Source organism: Centroberyx affinis, unplaced genomic scaffold (assembly GCF_046629955.1).
Source record: "Centroberyx affinis isolate AG114_WGS23_722 - 3 ecotype Tasmania unplaced genomic scaffold, CSIRO-AGI_Caff_v1 ptg007898l_1, whole genome shotgun sequence".
In the NCBI taxonomy this organism is placed as follows: Eukaryota; Metazoa; Chordata; class Actinopteri; order Beryciformes; family Berycidae; genus Centroberyx; species Centroberyx affinis.
The window spans coordinates 154141-180715 of record NW_027283963.1 but is presented as its reverse complement, the minus strand read 5'-3'; the positions used below and the strand labels follow the sequence as shown (position 1 = coordinate 180715).

At 40.6% G+C, this 26575-nt stretch overlaps 1 protein-coding gene across 1 annotated transcript in view; it reads left to right on the top strand.

The window, feature by feature from the left end:
- Positions 1–26575, top strand: part of LOC139639901 (inactive N-acetylated-alpha-linked acidic dipeptidase-like protein 2) — a gene marked incomplete at its 3' end in the record, with an annotated part of 247849 nt that overhangs the window by 102178 nt on the left and 119096 nt on the right. Inside the window, exons 3-5 of the mRNA XM_071514054.1 lie at positions 4450–4626; positions 6257–6434; positions 10431–10592. Of these exons, the coding sequence (XP_071370155.1) occupies positions 4458–4626; positions 6257–6434; positions 10431–10592 (509 nt within the window). The remainder of the gene's footprint in view (positions 1–4449; positions 4627–6256; positions 6435–10430; positions 10593–26575) is intronic.

Sequence of the window (26575 nt, the reverse complement as noted above, 5' to 3'; positions counted from 1 at the left end):
ACCTGTTTGCAAATGGATTAGCATGTTTCTTTGCATAGGACAAAGCATGTCCAGATCGACAGCTGCTACCAAAGCACTACAGTACTCCTACAGTACTACTACAATACAAACAGAGTACCATGTTTCTCTGTATCCGAGAAAACATATCCGGATTCATGTTACTCTGCAGACGTCTGCATAATTTGCTGCAGCAGATAGTGCTGCTTTTGGAATTTCACGGAATGAACGTTTTCCTTCAGCAAGCCCCAGAAAACAAAATGTAGAGGATGTAAGTCGGGATCTGGGAGCCTAACTCCATCGGGCCCCCTCCTCTGTATCCATCAGTTAGGAAATGTGTCATCTGCTGTACCTACCCGGTTTTGCAGCGTTTTTTTCTTTTCTTTTCTTTTTTTTCCCCCCAAAAATTGCATTTCTTGCAGTAAAACTGCATGTCAAGGAATTTTTTTTTACTTAAGTGGCACTAAAGAGATTTTTTTTTTTTTCTCAAGCTTTTTTAAATTTTCTCTGTTCTTTGTCCATTTCATGTGGAACAATTGTGGTAATTTAGCAAAATTGCAAGTTCTCGGAAATACTGCAGCGATTGGTTGAACCTGCGTGAATTATTGAAATCGCAAAAATTGCAAATTCCTGGAAGGACCTATTAATAGCACAAATACCTTAGAACTAGAGTTTGAGATGGGGACTTGAAGCACTGTCACTGTCGTTGGCCACCAATTGGCATGGAGACTGTGAATAGCACTTGATGACGGAGGGCTGAGAGGCACGACACAGATAAAGGCTTGAAATGCCAGCTGTCAGTCAACGTGGAGCGACTGATTGGCCAGAACCCCTCTCTATCGGCCAGACGTTATGTCAGCTGAGGGAGGGGTGGGGGGTGGAGGGGCGGAGGAAAAGAAGAGAGCAGGGGAGAGGGAGGGAATGGAGACTGGGGGGTGGAGAGAGAGGGATAATGGGTAGTCAGATTGTGTGCATTCATGGTGAGGACTGATGAATGATCATTTTATTTGAATGTGACTTCAGCTCTCTGGCTCCCTAGTTCAGCTGCCTTCATCTCTTCTATGGAGAATACAGTGACGTTCGACTATGTTCTTATAAAAGGCCGGAGTCGCTTATGTGTTGTCTTGGCACCATAAATATTTAGTTACATATGTCACTATATCACATCAGTCCATGCAAACTAGTAGACAAAGAACCTAGACATTGTGTGATGTCATCAAAACATGTGAATAAGAGGATTATTGGACAGAAACTGGCAGGTAAAGTATGAAGAGTTATAGTTAAAAATACATTTACTTAAAGTATTAATTGTATATTGCTCAATAAAGAACAGAGTTGGTATGTTCAAAATTACTTTTACCACACAATAGCATGAGGTAATTCATAATGAAGGTGTTTAAAATTGACTGATTGATAATTGACATGTGTGTGTGTGTGTGTGTGTGTGTTTATCTGCTGTCAGATTAAAAAAAACAACAACCTGTACCTTCCACACCCAAGGATTTTTGAAGTTACCCAATGAATTCTGACTGGGCGTCATGTGAGTGAGGGGGACAAAATCTAATCAGCACATTTACTTCCCAAGTTAATTTCATCTACAGCACACAAGACAAAGAAAAAAACAACAACAACAACAAAAACCAGTGCCCATGAGTAACAAGGCTCTCACTCTGCAGTGGTGATATGTGTCACGGCTAAAAGCTCGGCGGATGTGTGCGGCGGCCGTAACGCGAGGTCAGCAGTTAAATGAACTTTTGTTCCATTTTACCGCGAGGATCCTTCATCTGCATTGAGCTAGAAGTAATGGAAGTGTGGTGGAGCATCGAAGATTGATGCCAGGGAACTCCCAGACCTCTTCCCTCTCTCCATCCCACCCTCTTTTCCTCTAAAAACACTCTCTCTCTCTCCTTTTCTGTCTTCCTCTGCTCTGCCTTCAACTATTTTGCTTTGCCTCTGTGGCTTTTTCTCTTTTCAGTGTGTCTATAATCTCGTCCACGATTCTCTCTCTCTCTCTCTCTCTCTCTCTCTCTCTCTCTCTCCTTCTCTCTCAATCTCTTACCTAATCTCCTTTCGAACAGAGAAGTGGCCACTCAGTCTAAACGAGGACAATTCAGCAATCACAGTGCAGGCTGCAGAATATTCAGATATTCAGAGCAAAAACGGTCTGAAATTCCAAAATGTATTATCAGTAATCATCAGAAACATCAGTTATGACTGTATTTGTGAATGATTATAAGACTGGCAAGTTCTGAAATGGAGGAAATATAGCAACTGATACTGTAATAACTGCTGGATAATGTGATAATTTGTCAAAATATAATGAAATGTCTCTCTAAACGAGTCAAAAATGTAGGAAACATTCTTGTGATAATTTCCCAGATAACATACTAACATCTTCAGACTATAATAATAATAAAACCTGTTAATGTGATAATGTGCCATATAATGTGATAACATCCTCAGACTAATATTGCAATAATTAAATTTACTTTAAATTGTAATGATAACTGCCAATGAGTGTACTGTAAAAATGCAATAATACGATAAAATAATCTAACAGTTATTACATTTTTGACTCATTTAGAGACACTAAAGAGATTAGAGAGAGAACTGGCATACTAATATTTGGGGGGTAAAGAAGCTTCATATAAAATGATGGAAAATATAGCAAGATCAAGTCATGAAAATATTGAATTAATATGAATGAATATTATTTGCACCAAAGCTGCACTTAGTCACTATATTTAACTTTGGCATACTTTAATATTTCGGGGGGGGGGGGTAAAGAACCGTCATATAAAAGGATTTAGTGGGTTTCAGTTGCGAATTTCATCTTTTTAGTGCAAGAAACTGTGCCAAAAATATCATAAAACCTGATACCGGAGTCATATTTCTCCTCATTGAAAGGCACATGTTGACATTACCCGGCAGTTATTACATTATCGGCTGCTTTAAGCTTCACTTCGCTCCCCTTCTCTCTCTCTCTCTCTCTCTCTCTCTCTCTCTCTCTCTCTCTCTCTCTCTCTCTCTCTCTCTCCATCATTTTGATTGGACTGCAGCCGGTTCTCACCCGTAACGCTTTTAATAAACCGTCCGTTAAAGCGACAGGCTTTCACTGAAAAACGGCCCCCTAAGTTTGACTGCAGTTTGGGGGCGTTTCATTTTATTTAACTGTGTGTTATTTTTTTTTCCCCAAGCGGTTATCGATTGGGCAGTTCATTTGCCCATTCATGGTGGGCTTTGATGATGGAGCGTGTAAAAGGGACAATTAAATTTGATGATATACCAAGACACTGGCCAGGAGCTTTTATACATCTGATCCCCCACTCAGACATCAGACACACACACACACACACACACACACACACACACCATCTTTTATGCATGCGATCCCAGCCCTGGAAGAGGTTTAATGATGCTGTTTAGGAGCCGCATTGAACCCGGAGCTGGTGTTATTGGGGAAAAACAGGAACACACACACACACACATACTTGGCTGCAAATGCATGTGGACACGCTCAAACCCATGAATCCTCACTGACACACACACACACACACACACACATCCAGTACTTAACTCAGTGCGTCGGCCTAACTTCTGGTCTCTCAGTCACATTAATGTGTTTAAATGCATCACGGCTCCCTGCAGTGCTTTTAGTCTTCATAATTGTGTGCTGAGAGGGTCCGGTCAGTCACTTAGCCTGAGTAGCTTTTAACCACATCCATCACATTTCCCCTCTGTATCCAGCATGCATGAACCGGGAGGCAAAGCGGGCGGTTTTAATCTGACCCAGGTGGCTGATACCAGGCTTTCAACACCGAGGGGGTCTCGGAGCGTACGTCCGGCTAAGATCTACTCAATTTTGGCACCGGATTAGCGCTTGTGTTTTGCGCGTTAATTGTGAGACCTCTGCATCGCTCCCTGTTTCTCTGTGTCTCTCTCCTCTCCCTCCCCTCCTCCCTCTGTCTCTCCCTCCTGCCAGGAAAGGTGTGTGCTGCTCTTTATTTAGGTGTATTTGTGCATGCAGTCTTGGACTTGATGAGGCAAATTTTCTAAAGTGAGGTCATTTTGTCAGTTGTCACTTCTGCAAGGGGGGCTAGTATAGGGTTTGGACTTTGGTTTGGGGTTAAGATTAGAATCAGGATTAGGTTTAGGTTAGGTTTATGACTTTTTTTGATGATTTCTGAACTTTTTTTTAGAATTTCACCTCCTAAACCATTGTAATCTAACTAATCTAATAGTATCGTAGTTACAATAAATGTTTTTTTTTTAGTAAGAAAAGAGAGGATGCAATTTAAGTTCAAACAGATCCATATATTTCAACTTTCAACGTACACATAGACTCTTTAACATTAGAGTTAGAATTAGGTTAGGGGTTAAGATTTGGCATGTGGTTGTGAGGGTGCAGAGGGTACGTTTGATGCATGTGTGTCTGTGTCTGTCTCCATCCAGGTGACATTATGGCATACAGGAAGGTGTGTGACGCCCAGGGCGGGCCGCTGGTCGGCGAGGTCCTGCAGTGCTCCGGGGGTCTGGATCTGGACTGGGACCTGAACCAGGAGGAGCTCCAGGAACCGGGACCCAGCATGGACCGCATGCAGATGCAACACGTGGAGCGCCAGAGACCCGGTAGGATTCATGCCGACGACCTTCGTAATATTCATCCAAATGTATTTCAGCATATCCTCATGTTTAATAAACTTCTAATAATTACAGAGGCTTGGTATGATCTGGAATTATTTTACAGTTATTCTAATATCTATTCTGTATTCTAATAATTATTTGCATTCACTCATAATCAAGGCATGAAACTAACCTTTCAGTCAAACTGGACATTTAGACCAACTGATCAGTCAAAGTGACTACACTTTTCATTATAGAGTATGTCATTATATGTGTCATACTTTGTTTCAGCTATATCAATCAGCTAACTCTCATAAATGAATGATCCCCCTGAGAGTTTGAAAGAGCTACATGTGTGAAGTAGGGTTAACTTGATCCAGGTGTTTGTGAGGAAACTAGGCAGGTGGTGATACATTAGTTTCAATGAAAATTCAAAAGTCATAAGCTAAAATGAACTGAGTAAATCAAACTGATCCACCTCATTCACCAGTGCTGGGCTTAAACTACAAAACCCAAAGTAGATTGACAAAACATTCTTGCTCAACCACATTTTTTTTACTGTGGCAATAACAAATATTTCAACCAAGTTGCCATTTTTTCCAGTTTTCCTCCAAGTAATATTTTGACTTTGACGTGGACTCCTGAAATATAGGGGAACAGTCCCATCATAATTCACACTCAACTCAGTCAAAATCCACTGGAAATAAGACTATAGACACTTGATTGCAGACTATGACAGAAGCTGTTTGATTTTTAGACTATTTTTAATGCAGTTGTTCATATATTGATGCACTCAGCAAATGAGCTTGGAAGAAATCAGAAAAATGCCATCATTAGTCTTTTGAATGTACCGTTCAGCAACGTGCATGTTCTTTTTAATTTTTTTTATTTTTGTTCCCTCAAATAGCCTGAATTTCTTTTTCATTATGAATATTGACTTATTCCATGCTTGTGTAATTCTTATTATTGATTTATTCCATGCTTGTGTCACTGATAATGAATAGTCACGGTATTCACACAGTCAGCTTGACTGCTGTTGGTAGATTTCTTCAGCACAGTAAGGTAGATCTCATGCCACAACAGCTCAGTCCTGATGTCTTGTGCCTTTGATAATCTTAAAATACAATTTGTACAAATACTTTGAAATATCATTTGAAACAAACCTGTCACTCTGGAAAAAAACTCCATTGTAAGTGAGAAGTTTGCCTCTGCCAAAAGCTGCAAAAGAAAGAAACTTCATAACCACCCTAAAGCTACACTTGAGCTCCTGAGCTTTGAAGGATTCACTCTTTTGAAATTCGCCTGCAGTTATATATCAGCAGTTGTTTACTGTCGTCGCAAACTATAAGTTTACTATCCTCACAGACTCTATACCTTCACTGTGGGCCGATTGTTTCATATCTTCTCTCAATTTTTGGTGATTTTTTACGTTTTTGCACAAGGGACTACATAGTTCTCTATGAAGGAAAAATGATGACTGTTATGGAAACCCTTTCATAACGCATTGTGTAAAAATGCATGGTTATGAGTAAAGCTAGAAATCTCTGCACCTGACTAAGATACCGTATATTATGGTCATTTTGTGCTATGGGCCAGTAAAAACCCTAGTTATTTCCCTGGGATGTCTTTCTCTCAGGGCGTTCAGACCCCGGCCCTGACCCTGACCCTGAGCTGATGGAACCCATCCAGCCTTCTGTCTCGGTCTCTCCCCACGGACGTTTTGAAAGACTTCAGGAAGATCCCAACTACATCTCCCACTTCACCAGGGCTCCGGGCCACAAGGGCCAGCGGAGGCTCCACTGCTTCCTGCTCAGGTAACTCAAGGACTGCAGTAGAGGTAGCAGTCCATATTTTTATGCTGCGTCCCATTTAAAGTAGGAAGTTGGAAATTCCCAGCTGGTAGGTTGTATTTACATCCTAAGTGTGTTCCAGTAGTCCAGCTCAGAAAAAACAGGAGAGAAACATAGATGCCCGCAAGACGTTTTTTGCCCAATGTAAAATAACATGAGAAACATGAGTAACTTTACCTTTCAAATTTTAACCATTTACAACACTAGTGTTTTGATTTATTGTTGGGTTTTTTTGAGACGAGGCCCTCTTTCTCAAGAGTGCTGAGTTTAAAAAAAGAAGACAAAAATATAAGACAAAAAAGACCAATTTTATAAGTCAAGAATACACATATATGCATTCAAGACATGTCCTCTTTCTTTCTTTCTTTCTTTCGGCAGCATTGTAAAAACTATTTTCCAATTTGCATTGCATATAGGCAGTCAAGATAAAAAACAGAAATCAAATGATGCACTTTATCAAGTGTTGTAGTTATATATACAGGTAATGAACTGCACACCAGCAGAAATGAAATGAATAATAAACTAGCTGGTCCCTTTTTCTTCTTTTTCCTTTGACTAAGTAGACATCAGTCAGGTAATTTAGCACAAGAGCTACAATGGTTTGGTTCTGTCAATTCAATTCTCCTTCTATCAGTGAGAGAAGTTGCACTGTCTTGATTTTTGCCACGTAAACTAAGTCTGGCTCATTTCTTTATTGTTGACATATGTGGCCTTTGGGAAGCCCTTTGAGACTGTAATAGTGATTAAGGGCTATACTGATAAACTGACTTGACTCATTAGGGCAATCCTAAGACATTGATGGAGCCTGTCATTACTCAACATGTTGATCCAAACATAGTGAGTCTTAATAATGGTAATTTCTTCATATAGGGGAACTGATTGATTTAAACGGTGAGTCCAAGAATCAACTGCACTACCAGCCTGTAGGTACGGCTTTAGTGCAAATGAGGACTGCACAACCAATTCTATTTACAAGGAGCTCTCGTTTTTGCTTTCGCTTTGGTGTAAAAGTCTGTCTCTGGTTTTATGGAGAAATGGTCACAGGGAAACTGCAGGACCTCAACGGTGAGACCTTGAAGTCTCTGTATGAATTGCCAGAAATTCTGTCATGACAGGCGTGATGTGCACTTTCCGGCCATCCTGCTCATGAAAGCACGCAGCTGTGGGAAATAACTGCGACTTTGAAGTTCTTAGGTCGGATGACGCAGTCTTTAACAGTCTTTGACACTGTAAAAGGCCTCTTCTTTTTGGCTAGGCATGGTACACAGGATGCTGCCGTGGTTATCTCCTGCAAAACCAGCAAAGGGCCACTCGACTCCATTGAAGAGACGGCAAAAGTCCTTGCACTTTTGTTTGCCGTTCAGTTGATCGCTCGTGAAAACTCATGGAAAAGGATCCGTGCTTTTTTTGTAGTGCTTCCTCACATATTCTTTCACACCTGCTACACATTCACTGCAGAGCAGATCGACCGGCTTAACACTGGTAAATAAATACTTATCAGTCCATTTGCTCTGACAGTTTTCATTGTCAACTCTCCTGCTTTTTGGCTCTGAGAGAGACATCTTGAGGCACAAGGTGGTAACTAACATTAACGTTGTCGCCTAGCTAAACATTTGCATTGGCTGCTAATTTCATGTTGAGGAAGGGGAAGGTCAGACTGTCTGAAGTTGGCTTCTTTGTCATTCCGAGAGTGACTGCTCAACATCTTTCTTTCTTTTCGTTTCTAATGTAATTTTATGTATTTTTTATGTTTTATGTGAAGCACATTGTATTTGCCTTGTGTATGAAATGTGCTATATAAATAAAGTTTGCCTTGCCTTGCCTTCCGATCTTTATTCTGGACAATCAGGCCAAGGATTTTTCACCTTTTGATGCCTTTCTGCTCAAGCATTGTCTTGCCGTTGGGACATTAATTGGATAAACAGAAAGAAATAAAATATACAAAAAAATTACGTTTGTATCAACTCACCGACAAGCCTCTCTCCCTTTGTTTTGATCATTACATTGGAACTTTTCGGAAAAAAAAAAGGCTGTGGCCACATCTGCCTCACCCACCCATCCATCCATCCATCCATCCATCCCTTTTCTAATCGCTTATCCGAGTCAAGGTCTCAGTGGAAACAAGGCCAGCAGAGCTACCCACAGGTGTGTTCCATTTGGCCAAAATGCATCTCATCCTCCATCCTCCCATCCTCGCTGAATCAGCATCCAAAAATGAGCCGCCATCATTCTGGATGTTCCAGATGGTTAAAAGCCACATGAAGGATCCTTTGTGTCTCCTCGCCTCTGTCCTCCAATGAGGCGTGGCCGGAGGATACACAGGTGTATCGCCAACGTGGAAATAATGGCTGAAGAAATAATGACTGAAGATAATTCACGTGCTAAGCCCAGCTCCATACCGTAAAAAAAGATGAAATCCACAAATGTAGTAGCCCAAACTAGTATGTCATATATTCTCCAAAGAGTAATAGGAAAATCTTGATGTGTCTCTCATTCTGTATTATTCTTTGTTGTTTGTGTGGGTTGCCATGGAATTTCCAGGGACAATTCATTTTTACTATACCTTCATTGTCTATTTTGCACATTATGTTCTTACAGCTAAATCTCTTGTCATTTAGGGGCATAAAAAGAACACAACTTTGGTTCATTGCTGATGAGATGTCAAACAGCCTACAGGATCATTGTCTAACCCAAGTCGCAAAAAGAAAAAAAAGTTTGACAAGAACGCACTTACACACATCAGTTTAAGAGATTTCTTTTAGGTGTTCTCCAAGTGTTCTATGAGGTAGACTAGGGTCATTAGGGGTCGACATAGTTTAGATGAATTTGATGATTAACATGATGGAATCTGTGCCTCTTTGCCTGTCAGTGTCTGGTCAATATATTCTTTGGTTGTGTCTGTTCATTGCCATTGAGAACTGCACCAGGCAGGGAAAGACTGAGGCCTGGGATATTCCCAGAACACACCGCGAACACCCTGTCCAGTTGACACAGCACCTGTCACCAGGATGGAAAGGTTGCATGTTATGTGGATAAGCACCACTGCGCAGCACTTAAGTCAAGCTTTGAATAGCGCCTTTGGGCACCAGGCTACTAGCACTAACACTGACTTCTGTGAAAAGGTAACAGCAGCCCATCAAACCTCAAACTGCACATCAACCGTAAATTCTGCCTTTCCTTTCAGCTGCTATGGTACCATGAGTACTCCACTGCAAAACGCCATCCCATCTGAACTTACTATAAACTTTGCCATCACGCAGACAATTCTCAAACTTGCTGTTATACCCAAAGCCATCATTCCTATCACTTTTAAGTTAGATTTATGTGTTGGCCCGGAAAACACACCCTTAGGATTTGGAATCAAGTGTCTAGCTGCGTTAGTTTCATAGTTATGGCTTAAAAAGATAACCTTTAATGGCGTAAATCTCGGATCCAGATCACCACTAAAATCACCTTTTCACCTATTGATGCCTTTTCTGCCATTGGGACAATAACTAGATGAAAGCAAAGAAATAAAGTATATTTTATAAAATCTGAAACCACTAACTTATTTTTTATAGAGAAAATTAAGTTTATATCAACTCATGACAAACTGCTCTCCAGTTGTATTGCTCATTACATGGGAAATTTTCTGAAAAACTTGCTGTGGCCACATCTGCATCATCCATCCATCCATCCATTTTCTAACCTGCTAACAGACACAATGAACAAATTAACAGGTGAAAGCTAAGGGTGGAAGGGTTATTACCGCCTATTACCACTTTGCTATTAATTACCTCCTTGGCAGAGGTAATTAATAGCAAAGTGTTAAAAGCCTAGCTTTGGTGTCACGTGATCAAAATGCTGTGGAAGAGGGAATTTCACTCTAACAAGAGACAATTCTGCAGGAAGACCATTATATACTGTATATGTTTTCCTTCTCCTGACTCAATTCTGACCTCTCTCTGTTGCTCCTCTTAGGTACTTCCTGGCAGGGGTGGGGCTTTTTGTCCTGGGGCTCCTGATTGGCCGGTTTGCTCACGCGCCAACCGGTAAAGCACCTGTTCCTCCGTCGGACAGCTCTGACCTGCTGGAGGAGCTGCTGAGAGGAATCACCGCTGACAAGATAGATGCTCTCCAGAGGTGAGCTCCCATCCCACGCTGTTAAAAATGACACTAATAATAAGGCAGTCAGAGGCCTGCGACATCCTGCAGGTCCACCAACCCAAAAACTTTTTAACTCATAACGGTCTCACAGTAAAAGGCGTTGAATGCTTGTAAAGATATCTTGTTGAATAGACACATGGAAATACACATATACAACACAATATAAGCCTTGGATGTGGGGGATGTAATAAATTGCAGCTTGGCTGGATTACACCAAGCAATTTATCTAGTTTATCCATTGTTCCTCTGTTAATCTGGCTGGTGGTAATGATAGACTTTGGCCGGGGCAAGAGAGCTGACGGGCCAAGGGGAAGCAGGGTAAGGACAGCCAGACAAAACATTGGATGCAGTCTATTTCCTGATGAATTTCATAAACATAAATGAACAAAGAATATAAATTATTATAGGCTTGGAAATAAGGGAAAACAAATACTAACAAAAATATTAAATGTAAAAAAACAAGGAGCGGAATGCACACCTAGTGCTTTGAAGAATGTTGGCGTCCTGAAGATCCAAAAGTTACTTGAAAGGAAACGGTTTTTGAAAGGTCTTCTGGAGAGACTTCACAGTATACTGAGCAGGATTTCCCCCCTTGAAATAGCATAAACTCATCCAAAAATGATCCTAGTCAATCATTACTTATGGTCCATCAGTGTGTGACAGTGTGTGTGTCTGCAGAGAGCCTGCCTTCTGCCTGGATTTTCTTATTTTTGAAAAATCTATTGAAACCTTTTTTCCACCTGTATTCGTTGTCATTGCACAAACAAATCAGACAAATTGGCAGTTATTGTCACATTTCTGGTAGATTTACTAATTTTGTTAGAATTCAGTATGCAGTGATGCAGTGACACCTTTATGTGCAAATCAAAGTGGGAATGAATGAGTGAAGTGGGAATGGTACCTTGACAGTTTAGAAATACTTTTGAAAAGGAGCAACAGGCTTATTAAGAGTAATGCTTAGATTCATAGGTTACCGGCCCAGCTGCATAGTGTAAATTTTGTTCTGTTTTTCCTATAAAGAAGTTTTAAGTTTAAAAACATTGTCATAATATTCAATAAAACACTTGATTAACAAAATAATCAATAATCAAGGTGCAGCCGTGACCATATCCCATTTTGCAATAATACAAATAACCTCTTATCCAGTTTCAGAGAGAATAAGATACCAGGGATTTACTCATATTAGCTGGGAACCTGAGGTATGATTTCACATCATCCCATTTACTGCTAGGTTTTACAATCTGTGTTCATTTTCATGGTGATATTGGGAATATCCTGTTTATTCATGTAGACAGGGATATTCCTGAGCAGTACATAAACAGCTTACCTCAAATAGGACCTCTTACCAGTATATGAGTCTTTATCTGGGATGCTGTGTACATGAAAATCCACTCACTATTGATGCTACGGCTTACGGTGAATAGATTCTTCCTCCTTATCCTTCTATAGGTTTTCTCACAGAACCTTGGACGGTTTTTCCATACTTTCAATTTAAATTGATCTGACCATGTAACCTTTAGGCATATTCAAAACTAATTTGGAAGAGTTTACTTGTATGTATCATAGACTGTAAAAAAACATGGATGTAGCAAGTGTGTTTCTGAGTGTGTTTCCTATATTAGAAGAAGTGAAATTAGCGACAGTAACCTCTTGGTGTCAATAAAGACTAGCAAAACAGGCATTTAGTTATAAGAAAATGTTGCAGATTGAGCCGTAAAATCCTATTTTCTAGTAAAACAAGTGAAAAAATCTGCTAATGGTGTGAGGTAATTTCAATCATTTCTAATGCAAATCAACTTGTTTCAAGAATTTTCTCAAATCAGCCGTGTTTCAAGGTTTTGCTAGAAATGTCTTAAAACAGCTTGGAAAAAGGAAGCCAAGGTACTTCATCCAAAGTAAAAAAAAAAAAAAACCTTTATTTTTTCATGGCTACCCTCCATGTTCCAGCGTAGCTGCCTACATCAGAGGATCCTCAGTTATAATAGACAGGCAGACAGCATATAGAGCACAGTCAGAGACAAGTGAGGAACTGAGATAACCCTGACGAAGGCACTAAAAGACAGATAGAGAAAGAGAGAGAGAGAATGAGAATAAAAGGGGCGGGGAGCGAGCTTTGGAGAGGCAAAGCCAGACATGGATGATGGTGTTGTGTTTGATGGATGTGTTTCAGAGGGGGCGGTGATGGACCGAGAGAGAAAGACGGGGATTAGAGTTTGACACCCCCCTAGCTGTAAGATCACCATGAGCCGGACTTGTTGCCTTCTAGCCAGGCACCGAACTGTTCACAGCCAGAGAGGCAGGGAAAGAACGGGAGAGAAAAAAGAGATAAAGACACTCAAATAGGTAGCGGTGTTATTTTTTGAAATGCCGACACAAACCTCCGTCGACCCGAACGCTGTCTTCTCCAAGCCAAAGGATCATGGGATGCCTGTGTATATGTGTCTCTGTGAGATAACTGGCTTTGCCACTGAACTGAGACAATCATGTCACCATGGTTTCCCTCTCTGAGCTCTCTGCGCTTTTCATTATTTATTTCCTCGCATTTATATTTTAAGGCGCCAGATCCTCACTCCCCAAACAGCTGCACACCGCGTTTCAACCATCTGTGAGGAAGATGTGTGTGTGTGTGTGTGTGTGTGTGTGTGTGTGTGTGTGTGTTAGTTTTGAGAGAGTGACAGCTAACAAGATGAAATTGTTATTGTCACCATCAACCATTGAGGCACTCTCCATGCCTTAGTTACCTTAAAGGGGCATTCAGTTATCTATGACGTCTGTCAACCTCCATTGGTGACCAGTAGGAATTGCAATAGCGTTGATAAAGCTTATCTCCCCCTACTGTCCCCTTGAGCTACGGTGGCCTGTAGTTGACACAAATAATAAGTCAATAAAAGCCACATTTTGACAATAGAGAGGAGTAAGATAGCTGATGAGAATAGCATACTGGAATAACACTGGTTTGTCATTTGCTTTTTTGGCTTGAGAATGAGGCTTTTTAGCTTTCTTAGCTGAAAATCGTAGCACTGCCCTCTATCAAGCAGTTAGAAATGAAACATGTTCTCACACAAATACATGAAATGAACACCAACTCTGAAACACCAATTGACATGCTGTGGACATGTATTATGTGAAAATAATGATTCTACACCACAATTGAATTATGCTCCCCCACAAGGAATTGAAATTTGTTCCTCCGCCACAATTGAATTGCATTCCAAAGGTTGGCTAACGGTTGGCTAACGGTTGGCTAACAGTTGGCTAACGGTTAACACTCCAGTGGGTGTGTTAGGGTTAGGGTTAGGGTTTGCTTAGGGTTAGGGTTAACTTTTGTTGCAAAACCGAGTCCAGGCCAGAAAGCCTGAAATCTCAGCAGCTGGCCAAGTAATCGTTGAGTCATTGTTATTGATCAACAACCCTGTGCAAATGTGTTATGGTCATTTTGTGCTATGGGTCAGTGAAAATCTTACGTATTGCACCGTTAAGCTAAGTGAGTTAAAACTTCCATCTTTTTGTCATTATAATGGAGAACAAAGAATCTAAAGTTCCCTCTAAGCTGGTAGTTTGGATATCTAATAATTTATCATTGACTAAATAATATCTTGTCAGTTATCAGTCAGTGCGCCACTTTGTCACCAGAAATGTAGTCGATTTATGTTATTGGGATTGGAAGTTTTGGAGGCAGATGCCATTGGAACTTTGCAATAGCTCAGTGTTTACTGAATTGATGCTCCTGGACTACAGCTGCCAAAGACACTCATACTGGGCTGCCTCATTCATTCAGACAGTGTCATGCATCTCTGTATTCATACCTAGGCTTTCCTTTAGCTACATAATTCCATTATTTACTTCTTCGGGCATAGAAATCTGAGCAATAAAGCTGAGTGAATTACTCTATGTCAAGAGTGGGGGAAGAGAAGCAAGAGAGAGAGCGAGACAGAGACAAAGTGAGAGACAGAAATGGAGATTTAAAGAGTCCTGAAGGAAACAGATCGAGACAGAGAGACAAAGAAAGAGAGGACAGAGAGAGAGAGCGTATCGTAACAGTTTTGCGTAGTTAAAGAAAATATTTTGGTGTAAATAAAGTGTGCTTGGGTTTGTGGGAATCTCCCACATGAACTGATAGTCATATGTCTGCCTAGCTCTATACACAATGAAAAACAATCAACCTGTGCATTGTTTGGAATATAGAAATTGTCTCGCTTCTGCCAGTGTTTATTGGTTTATATTTTTTCCCCCTTCCTTGTTTCTCAGCCAAAAGGTCTCCATTGTCTTTCCCTCAATAGGGGAATCAAGGCGAGGCGGACGTTTTTTTTTTTTCTTTCTCGCCATTGTAGAAACTTTATGCATCCAATTCTTTTTCAATTTGCACTTCAAAGAGGTGTGTAAGCATGGAGGACTACTTCCAAAGGAATTGGATTAAGTTCAAATCCCTAGAAGACGGTTTCCCACTGCTAGTGTCTTGGCCCGGTCTAATGCCTATCTCTGTAAGACTCTCCTGCTGATTGTACCACTGTAATAGATACAGTCCTCTATTGGGGAGTGCAGCATAGTGTTTTACCAGACTGCTGCGTGGTTGTTGATTATTAGGATGTGGTTTACCCAAAAATTTTGTTTTTTCGTGTTTCTTTGCTTATATATCTTACAAACATGTAAAGAAATACAGTTGGTTTGAAGTTTCTGAGAGTCATTAGAGTGGTCGTCCTCAAAATTCTTGTTTTTTAGTATGTGGCCTGAAGTGCCAAACCTCTAATCTCTACTGATCCTGACTGGGTGACGTGTAGAGGTGATGGATCACTATCTTGCTACAGTGGCTCTATAGCTGTCGTCACTGATCACTATGTTGCTACGCTGGCGCCAGGACGACAAGTGTCTCAAATCACAGTCTTGCTTCAATTGCTTCACAACGGAAGCACCCTGGCTTCCATCATGGATCACTGTCTTGCTATGTTGTGGGGTTGTTCAATGAGCACAAGTTGTTTGCATGAGGATGTGCTCCTTTGATTGAGGATGAAGTTGAAACACAGTGTAGGTCTAGCCAGATCATTGGAGAGAATAACACAACATTGACTTATACGGATAGTATGGGCTATCTAATAGGAGATGAAAATGTAAGTTTTTATGAATGTGGGTTGTTATGTTAAGAGATCACCTGTCAATCAAACAGTGTGTCCAGTACTGTGACTTTGTCTTTTCCCTTGGATTTTCTGTTGATGCAGTTTGAATTTCTCTTTTCTTTGTCTGTTCAGCCATGGTGGCTATCGCTATAGGTTATAGGTTGTAGTTATAGGCAAAAAAATATATAGGCATTTACTTATATGAAAATGTCGCAGGTTGTTACTTTGATGTTTAAATTAGTTCTCAGAGAAATGTTATGTGGAGGACACTTACCCCAGAAAGTGTTAAATACAGCTCAGTAAAATAAAAATAAATAAATACATACATACATAAATATAGCATGGCTCACAGGCCCATAGTGGGATACCGTTGGGAGCCCCAAGTTTTCAAGTCAGTAATTTGTTTCATTCCTCTGCAGCTTACTCTCCAGCTGATTACACCACTAATTGACTCTGTACTGTATAGAGTGTAAAAGTGGAATTTATTCTGACATTGCAAAGACTTTCAAACGAGCTGTGCAAGAGCTGAATCTTTGTGGAACTTGATGAAAGGGAGGGAATTATGGGAGTTTTGTGCACGAAAGAAAACCACCTGGAAGCTCATTGTGGAGATAGAGCTGCCGCTGGGTTGGAACGTGCTCAGTGAGATCAGTCAATTCGTACCTCGATAAAGTCCTAGGAAGGTTTTATCAAGTCTGAGGCGCTTCAGACACTAATCAGTGAAGTGAAGCTGTGGTAAATTCTCACCCTCTCACTTACCTCCTGATGAACAGCGGAGTTCTCACCACTCACACTAGCTCATTCCTCAACTAGGGTGAAACCGATATGTCGTTTTACCGGGCCCATATTGGCCTTTTATTAAAAACTGGATATCAGCCAGTCAGTGTCGTCCATCTGTAATAGGACGGATATGATGTTTGATCATATATTCATTGTATAATTGATCACTGCTTGTATATGTTTGTCTGTGGGAAGTCCTTAACCCGAAGGAAGGATCACAATTGATAACCCTACTGACATACTAACCACACTCATAAACTCAACAATTTAACATTTAGATCAGGTAATTGTTTGCTTACCAGTTGTTTCCTTCTATCTTAAATGGAACTTCCATAATCTTGAATATGGATGTTCCACTTAGCAAAGGTTTCCACAAAGTATTACATAGTAATTATTCAGTAATGATTGCAAACTTGCTATATTAATGTAGTACAGTTATAATGCTAATACTGTAGGGTAATATTGCTAAGGTTGATTATGGGCCAAGGAAGAACTGATTCACTTTTCATGTCAATGGGCCAAAAGGTGCATATGGGGTCAGACGTAGCGGAGGTTTGTGTTCTACTGAGCACATTTTCTAGTTGCACATTATAATTACAAATAGTTACTCGTTATTACCAGAAATGACCAGTTACTTTCTGATCATTTGTATGTAATTACACAGTTATTACCCTGACATTTTTGTACCGTAATCTAAAGTGCTACCCAAAGGATTGTTACATCACATGTGTATTGTCCAATTGCCCATTTTCTGGACAGTACATGGACATGAACAGCTCTCTGCCAAAGCCAGAAACCACAGAAAAAAGATTTGAACTTGTGAAGCTGCATAATAGAAAATGAACTGAGAAAGATGGTAGAGACTGGGAGAGCAGCCATAGGGTGGATTTCTGGCAATCAGGCTTCATGTTACTGTTCAGAATTGATAATACTTCTTTCGCTCTCCCTTGCTCACTCTTTTTCTCTGTACTCCTCCATCTCTCTCTCTCGCTCTGTCGTACGCCTAGGTGACATTCCAATGGACAATCTTCCATTAATCCTAGGAGTGCAGTATTAGCCAATCAGATAACAGCCCAGGGCCAGACAGGGTAGAGGGGGAATATAGCGGTGTTGACGTCTGATTATGTGTGATTAGATCAAAGCCACATTAGCAACCCCAGCAGGCCTGACAGACACACATAGTTTATGGCAGGAGTTCTCAAAGCTGGGTTCTTGAGGGTGGTCCCAGTGGGTCCTTGAAGGGGTTCCAGGGTTTTTTTGAAGGAATTCCAGGAGTTCTTGACAGAGTTCTAGAAGTCCTTGAGGGGGTTCCAGGGGTTCTTGAGGGAGTTCCAGAAGTTCTTGACAGAGTTCTAGAAGTCCTTTAGTGGGTTCCAGGAGTTTTTGAGGGACTTCTAGAAGTCCTTGAGTGGGTTCCAGGAGTTCTTGAGGGAGTTCTAGAAGTCCTTGGGTGGGTTCCAGGAGTTCTTGAGGGAGTTCTAGAAGTCCTTGAGGGGGTTCCAGTGAGTTCCCAGCAAAAGGGGAATGTTTAATTTCACTATATTTTAATTTGCTAGAAATCATGCCAATTAGAGAACGTATAAGAATGACCATTGTCACTCTCTCCCCATGTACAGTGTACACAGTTCTACAGTTCAATACTAAATGAGCAACAACAAAAATCTTCCGCTATGGGTTCCTGGGGCAAAATCTTCTCAAATGTGGGTCTGTGGTCTAAAATGGGTCTATTTGGGATTCTGTGACTGTTGCTAAACCCCAGTGTAAGTAATGAGATGCAAACAGTCATATGCATTGTGGTTGATATCACATCACTTTCTGTCCTGTGGTGTAAATGCACTCCAGCTTTGAAATACCGCCACTTTGCCATTTGATTTGGGTCATTTTAAAATAAAACAGTGTGTATTTTACTTGCCAGTGAGCAGAAAGTTGGCATTTTGAGCCAAGTCGAGGAACAGTACTGAACACAAAGTGCCTGCCAGTGGTTACACAATCGCAAGAATAAATTTGTACATACTGTGCACAGTACACTACCGTAATCTACTGTAGTTCTGTTCAGGATTGTTTTTTTTGACAGGGTGTAGTGTGACTTAATAGGAAATCAAACAAGCAACATGGCAGTCAAGACAGAAACAGCAGATGATCCATTAAAATGATCAAAGTGACATCTCTCTCTCTTTTTTTTTTATTCTGGGGAGCCTACAGCATGAGTAGCCTCCACCACAATAACATGCATCACCAAGTGAGATTCACTCCTGCCACAAGAAATAATATTACAGTACCTGTCTGTCTCATTGTGAGTGAAATATAATGTATTTTTATAATATCTGTGCCATGATGATTGGGAGCTTTTGAATAAATGGGAGTGAATATTGCTGTGGGAGCATGTGTCATGCATAAATGCTGCAGTTGCAATTGCTTTCTGTGGTGGAGAAAAAAAAAACCAAGGGAACAGCATAATGATCTGTGTGTGTGTGTGTCTGCAAGCAAGCATTATGCATACATGCTTGCCTGTGTGTTTACATGCGTGTGTTTTTTTTGCCTACAGCACTGTATGTCCATGTCTGCATAGTTGCATACTGGTGTATTTCTGTGCCTGATGTATGTGTGTGTGTGTGTGTGCGTGGGGTGTGTGAACTTGAAACATAGCCCTTGTCAAAATAACACTGTTGCAATATGACAGTCATATCAATAACACTGTCTTTGGTGTTCCCAATAATGTCAGACTGTGAATACCAATATGTATGATGGTGAATAGATGAATACAAATCCATGGCATAATAAGTAAGACAGCATCAGAACAGAGACATTATGCAATTTGCAGCAGTTAAATTTAAATTATTCTAATGTCCCATGTCCCAGTGTTTGCTGTTGAAACGTAGAGGAGGAATATTTTATTCTCATGAAGATGACATCTCGCTGATGTAAAGCGAGGGAGGGAGAGAGCGGAGAGAAGGCAGATATAGAGTGAGAGAGGCGAATGAGAGAAAACAAATGAAGACGGAAAGGGTGAGCAGGCGTCACCGAGTGAATACAAAGTGAGAGAGAGAGGAGAAGAGAGTATCTCAGGCCATGATGCACAGGGACTGTTTTGATGCAATATACATGGGCAATGTTTCCTGCAACAGGGATAGGGACTGCCAAATGGGATTATAAATTATATTGTAGCAAAAAGAGGGGGTTTAATCAAATGGGCTTAGAATAGTATATTTGTAATAAAGCATAATCATCATCAATTTCGGGGCAACACAGTATCTTGGGGTTTGGTGATACAGAACCGAGGTAAGAGACCACTTAGGCTCCACTAAAGGGGCCGTTTTGTGATTTCAACGTAGCACAGTCAATTAATTCATCTGAAAGAATGAGTTCTTTTCGCTATCAGGGGTTAGGCATTTCATAAATGCAATACATAATGAGCCAGATTCCTCTACACAAGTTGGTAAATGCACATATCTACTCTATACATCTGCAGATATGACAATAAAAGATGATGGAAAGTAAGAAATCAACCGTAATATGCGTGCGCAACATAGTCAAGAGTTTAAGTTGTTAGTGCCGGTTAGGGGAAAGGGGGTCTAGGGGGGCTAGGGTCCAGGGGCCAAATTATTTTGCAGGTTTGGTGGGGGGTGGGGGGTGGGGTGTGTGCGCTGGGGGGCTGGGAGGGGGGACAGATGGTCCAGGAGCCAAGTCAATGTGCAGGTTAGACTCATTGTTAGCAGCAAGAGGCAATGGATCTCACTGTTTCAACCGACAGCTGACTCTGGAGCCAATATTCTCTGTGGGTCCAAGTACTACAGGTATGTAAGAGACAAATTATATATAGGTCCAAAATCACCAAACTTATCCTTTAAATAATCAAGCACACATATGTAATACTAGATGCAATTCCCCATTCAATTTAAGTCCGTTATTTGGTACATTGTGAGTGTTTTGCACAGAGGGATGTTCCTTTGTTCTGCTCTATGCACGGCTGAGGTGTGTTTATGCCAGGCCACTCTCCGGTCAGGTGAGCCCACGTGGGACGGGGAGATCTGGACCCCTGGAGCGCACAGGGCTGCGACCGGACAACACTGTTGTTTAGGTCCTTTTGATCACAGCTCCTTTGATTAGAGTGCAGATCCTGTGGGGAACTGTTTTGATTTCATTAAAATGCAGATTAGTTTCATTTGGAACATTTGTTTCATGGAAGCCCATGATTGAAGCCCTTGGGTGCTGTTGGTGTGTCAGGCGGTCACACCCAGGTGACTCTTGCACTGTCTCTACTCTAATATGGTAGATGAAAACCTTTTTGATCCCTTTCGTTCTATTTTTCATGTGACAAATTATTTCCGGGACCCAGCAAGAACTTGGCTGATTGCGATGTGCAAGAGGTGGCTGAGTCCAAACCCTTACATTTCCATGACATGCAGGTTCAACTCAAACAAATACAACATTTTTATCATATTATATTATGGCATTGGCAAAAAATCATAGTAAAACAGCTTTGGAAACTGTTTTGAACTGATATCAGTAAGATATTTAGGTCTCGATTTAAAAAACGATGCAGGTCTGCAGACATCGTCTCAATTTTCGTTTTGTTGCTATATTTACAGTAGTTTTCAATGGTGGTGCAGGTCATTGTATCAACATGTATTCAACATCTTAATGTTTGCTGGGCAACTTTTGAAAATTTGCCATCCCCTGTCAGTGGTAAATGGATAACACAGTAGGCTATAAGGAATAAATCTTCCATGAGCAAGTACTCTATTCTTACTCAAAATTATTGGCAAAATTGGCCATCTACATAGTGTAAAATATGGCCTGTGTATCACAGCATGAACAGAGAAGAAAGAGCAAGATACTGTAAAAAGAAATATGGGACAGAGAAAGAGAGAGTATAGGGTTTTTGCTGAGTCTGCATGTGTACTGCTCAGTCAAGGCTGGGCTTCATTATAGGGATACACTGCAAGATCAATGGCCACAGCAGAATGGATATCGTTGATACCCCCTGTGTGTGTGTGTGTGTGCTTACCTCCTTTGTCTGCATGTGTGATGAGTGCACACATGCATATAGTTGAATTGGTATTCCCAGTGTGTGTTTGGATCAATATAAATAAGTGAGTGTTACAGCAACCTTCTGATACAAAGAAGAATCCCCTTATCCTGTTGTCACTTCTGACACACGCACACACACACACACACACACACACACACACAAACACATTTATATTTCTATACTTGTAAGGATATTTCATTGACTACATCTATTTCCTTGCCCCAACACTGACATTTACATTTTAGGCATTTAAGCTGACACCCTTATCAAGAGTGACAAGAGTGAATGAGCGCAGCAGTGAAATAAGCTACATTCCTAAATCACCCACATGACAAGCAACTAATAGTAAGTAGTGCAAAAGTCAGAGCCACAGCGCCCTGACAGCAGATAAAACAAATCATCTATGACTCCATTCACACCTGGTATTAAAATATGATTTGTATCGGGATATCTCATCTGGATAAGGGAAGACCCATGTTAATGCATACAGCACACATTGCGATCGAAATGTGATGGGATGTGCCAAAGTGATGATTCTGTGGATAGACGTACAAGAACATGCACACACACATATACAGATTTATAGCATATGCATGAGCAGACAGATTGTTACAATGGTGTATTTTGGATTTCTGGCTTATTTTTTCTGCCTTATTTCTTGCCTTATCTCCTAGAACACTTATACAATAATGTTGGATTTAAGCTATACTGCTCTATCGTGTGTGTGTGTGTGTGTGTGTGAGTCAAGATATAGCATCCAAGGTTGTGGTGCTTCATAGTACAGTGCCCCCATAAACAACATGAATAGCGAACCAGGGAAAGATGAACAAAACAATACCATAAACAAATGAAATGCATACTGCAATTGAATGCTACAGTATAAAGCTCCCATATAGCCATTATGCATTTACAGTGTGTTGATTGCTTTGAAGGTTACAGCCTAATAACTTCAAGGCTGCTAGATACCATAATGCTATTGTAGAGAAATGCAGAGCTAGTACCTATATACATCCTCAAGGATATCTCCTCCAGTATGATGCTATAACAAAAATGAAACAGAGAGTTAATGACAATAGTAACAGACTTGCTATAGGACTGGAAAGGCACAATGACAGCCAGTCATTCAACAGTGTTGCAAGTGGCTTTACACAAAGGAATGAGCTTATTCATCTATACAGCCACTGAGCTTTATGTATTACAGAAGGCACTCAGTAGAATGCAAACTTCCACCAACGCTGAACAATTCTCCAACTTGCAAAGGTTTATGCTTCTGGGATTGATTTTCCGGCGATGTCAGTGAGAATGTCAGATCTACCCAGCAGCACCTGAACGCAGCATAAGAGTTAAAGCTAAAAAAAATAGAATTGTGGAAATCCGAGATCCGCAATCAACTGATCCTTAGGCCAAGGGCTTCCTGTCTACCAGATTTCAAACAAATCTGTTGGTTAGTTGTTGAGGCAGACAGACAGACAGACATACAGACACACAGGGGTAAAGCGCATAACCTCCTTCCAACTGTGTTGGCAGAGGTAAAAACACTAAATACAAAAGTATCATCAAGATATTGATCTATAGTCTGTACTGAGCTACTGTAATACAGACTGACAATGCTTTCAAAGGCACGAATGAAAAGACAGGCTGAGGCGGATGTTTGTGTCAGTGCCCTGCACACTACAATAGAGAGGTAACACAGAGAGGTGCTGATCACTGGAAGTAGACAGGAAAAAACAAGACAAACAAGAAAAAGAGTGTCTCACACTTGCCCTACACAAACAACAAAAAACAAAAAATGGCTTTTCTGCTGTTCGGGGTCAAAGTGCATATCGAGAGAGAGAGTGAGAGAGAGAGTTTGTGTGTGTTCTTGGTGAAAAAAGGATTATTTGAACAGATAGATGAAGGATATTTAACTCCTGAGTATTCCAACTGTATACAGATAGTACTAAAATACATAGAAATCCAGGGCTAAATGTAGATGCATGGATTTATGACAGATTTTATTGTAATACCTCGTAGCAACTGATAATGTAACAGCCAGAAAATGTAATGAGTTGGTAAAATGTGAGAAAATGTCCCTCTGAGTCAAAAAATATAATAAAGCGTGTTCTTTTTTTAAATTCCTGCATATTTTGCTACTTGTATTTTAGTACTATCAGTTGCTATATGCCTTTATGATGGGGAAAAACTACAAATACAACAAACACAAAAAACTATTACATTTAAACAACTTTTATGCTCATTTCCTACTTCTTGTCTCTTATATGTTTGGTGTTGCTTTACTCTAGTGTATATTACTTGACTTATAGCATTACCAAAGTCAACATTTTGGTATCACGTCAAGTCATATCCACCAGAAACAGACCTGTGAATTAAGGTCTGCACCCATAGCTGAGGAAATATCAACATAGAGCATTCTGTATACTGTAATACAGAAAAGCATATATGCATTAGAGCTTTGGAATCGGTATTCAGTTTACTCAGTGAAATGCTGGCTCAAACCAGCCGAATGCAACAAACGATGCTATGTTTCCATCCAAATGTCAAGCAGATTTTAAGTAAACTTTCAAGAAACATAAAATGTGAAGTAGGTGCACTTCCATCATCTGGGATGAAGTGAATAAATCGACTTCCTGAATGTAAAAAAAAAAAAAGAAAAAAAAAGGCATCCATGAGAAAAATGAACGTCTTTCATTAATTACTTAGTATTAGGCAAGTTGCTATTGTTCTTTAGTGTCAGGTAATAAAGATGAAACCAGATGAAGCTGACTAATTTTCATAAAAGCACAATGGAGACTTAAGCATGGAGAGAGACAGCAGGTTTGACGTGGTGGACAGATATTTTACACATTTCAGAAAGTCCAAAGACACTGTAAAGAAAGTGAACCAGTCATTGGGCCGAGCATGTCAAGCCTACCTCATTATTTATTCCACAAATATGTTCCCTTCACTATTAATCACATAATTAACAAAGTGAATTTACACTTCAAGTGAGTGTACAACCTTTTTGGGGATACTGAGGAAATTCTATTGAAAAAAAATAAAATAAAATACCTGCAAATGACTTTTTTTAAAGACTGAAGTCTCTGCTGTGGCAGCACAGATTTGCTTCCTGCCTTCTTCCTACTTCTGTCTGTCTGTCTGTCTGTCTCTCTTTATCTCTTTCTCTCTCCCTCTCTCTCTCGTGCAGACACACACACGCACACACAACCTGTTCATGGAGTTTAATTGCTTTTCACAAACCAGTACCCGGAGTTTCACACTCTAACAAGTTTGAGTTTGTGTGTGTGTGTGTGTGTGTATGTGTGTGCACGCATGGGTACGCGTGGGTACATGATGGTGGATTGGTGTGTATTAGAGTCAGGAGGATAAGGACAGAGCTATACTGTCTCTTGTTTGTGTGTGTGTGTGTGTGTGTGTGTGTGTGTGTGTGTGTGTGTGTGTGCACCTGCCTCATTTGCATGGCTCAATCTTTCCCGGGAGTTTTCACCCCCTTAGGTAAATGTTTGGATGTGAGAACATAGCAATTAAAGTCAGGTACCAACCAACTGCTCCCTGGTTTGCCTCAGAGAGCCAGCTCTTGGCTCGCTTCTGAGGGAATCCTCACTCATTTTTTACTTTTTAAATGAATGTAAAATGACATCAATGAGTAGAACACAGTAGGTGTGTGTGCCAGTAGTAAGATGTTTGTTTCACAAGTATTGATTACTTGGAAGAGTGGCAAAAAGCTGGAGCGCTGGCTCATTTAAAAATGGATAAATGCTGACTTAAGAAGCCGCTCATTGGAGAGGCGTTAAAAGTGCTACTTGTATACCTTGGTATGATTACCATAAACAAATGGGACCGTGGTGAGACGATTGGTAGTCTCTGTGTCAAACCAGTGGTATTGCAAGTGTTTCTCTCTTCTCTCTCTCTGTCTCTCTCTCTCTCTCTCTCTCTCTCTCTCTCTCTCTCTCTCTCTCTCCCTCTCTCTCTTTCCTAGTGTTTCTCAAAATTAAGATTTTGGCAGTTTTCCCACCAAATCTGACTCGGTGGCTCACAATGTAAAACGCAGGATAGAGGTCGGTAAAGACTGTCAATCTTATTGTTGATGGTCTCGTTTGTTTATGGTAATTATACTAATGTCTCAAAATGAATGTGGTAATGATTTATTGATGCTAAAATGTTTTTCCCTCTGCTGCAACACGCTGCTGACAGAAAAGAGCTCACTGTGGCTATAGACTAAGCACTGATGCGTTTACATAACACACGCGTAATACATTTAGCGTAAATCCTACATAAAGCATCATTAATCCTCTCCAAATGCATTTTTATGTGTGCCACTGTGACTTTTGATTTGATGGAAACGTCCATGCAGGTTGTGAACTTAACAGCTGCCACCGACCGAATGCTGTTCCATGTTGTGGCCGGTGCCTCTGTCAGTCCCACAGGCACACTGGCAGGACGCCAACTGGTCTTCTATTAATCTTTTCTCTCAATCCACCGGCCACAGCGGGTCGGTTGACAAATGGGTTATTTTCATGATGTGCGTCCAAGTAATGTGTGCGGTGTACGTAGCGAGTCTCATCGATAATCTATTGCTGACACTGACTGAGGCAAACAACACGAATTGCTGTTTGTAACAATATTGGCCATCCAATTTATCCAAGTGGAAATGGAAACAAAGGATTTACTTAGCCCACAATTGCCTTGTCAGGATCCCAAATTCTCCTTGGTACGCTTGTCTAGTAGGAGGTTCATTTGGAAAAATACATAGTAATTTGTTTGCTATGCTTTATTATCAGTCTGAACATACACTGATCTAAACTGTAACAATTGATAACCTTGGCATCCTGATAGCTTCGTAGGACAAGGTGCATTGAATAGACTTGTGATGCTTTGGATTTGAGCTGCTACAAAACTATTAACTTGACTTGAAATTTGGCTGAAATCAAGTGTTCTACAAATGGGGAAAATGCCATAAATACAGTACATTACCGGTTACATCATTCATACCATCATGACAGTTAGTTTAAATGTAATGAAATTTGACTGACTCTCTT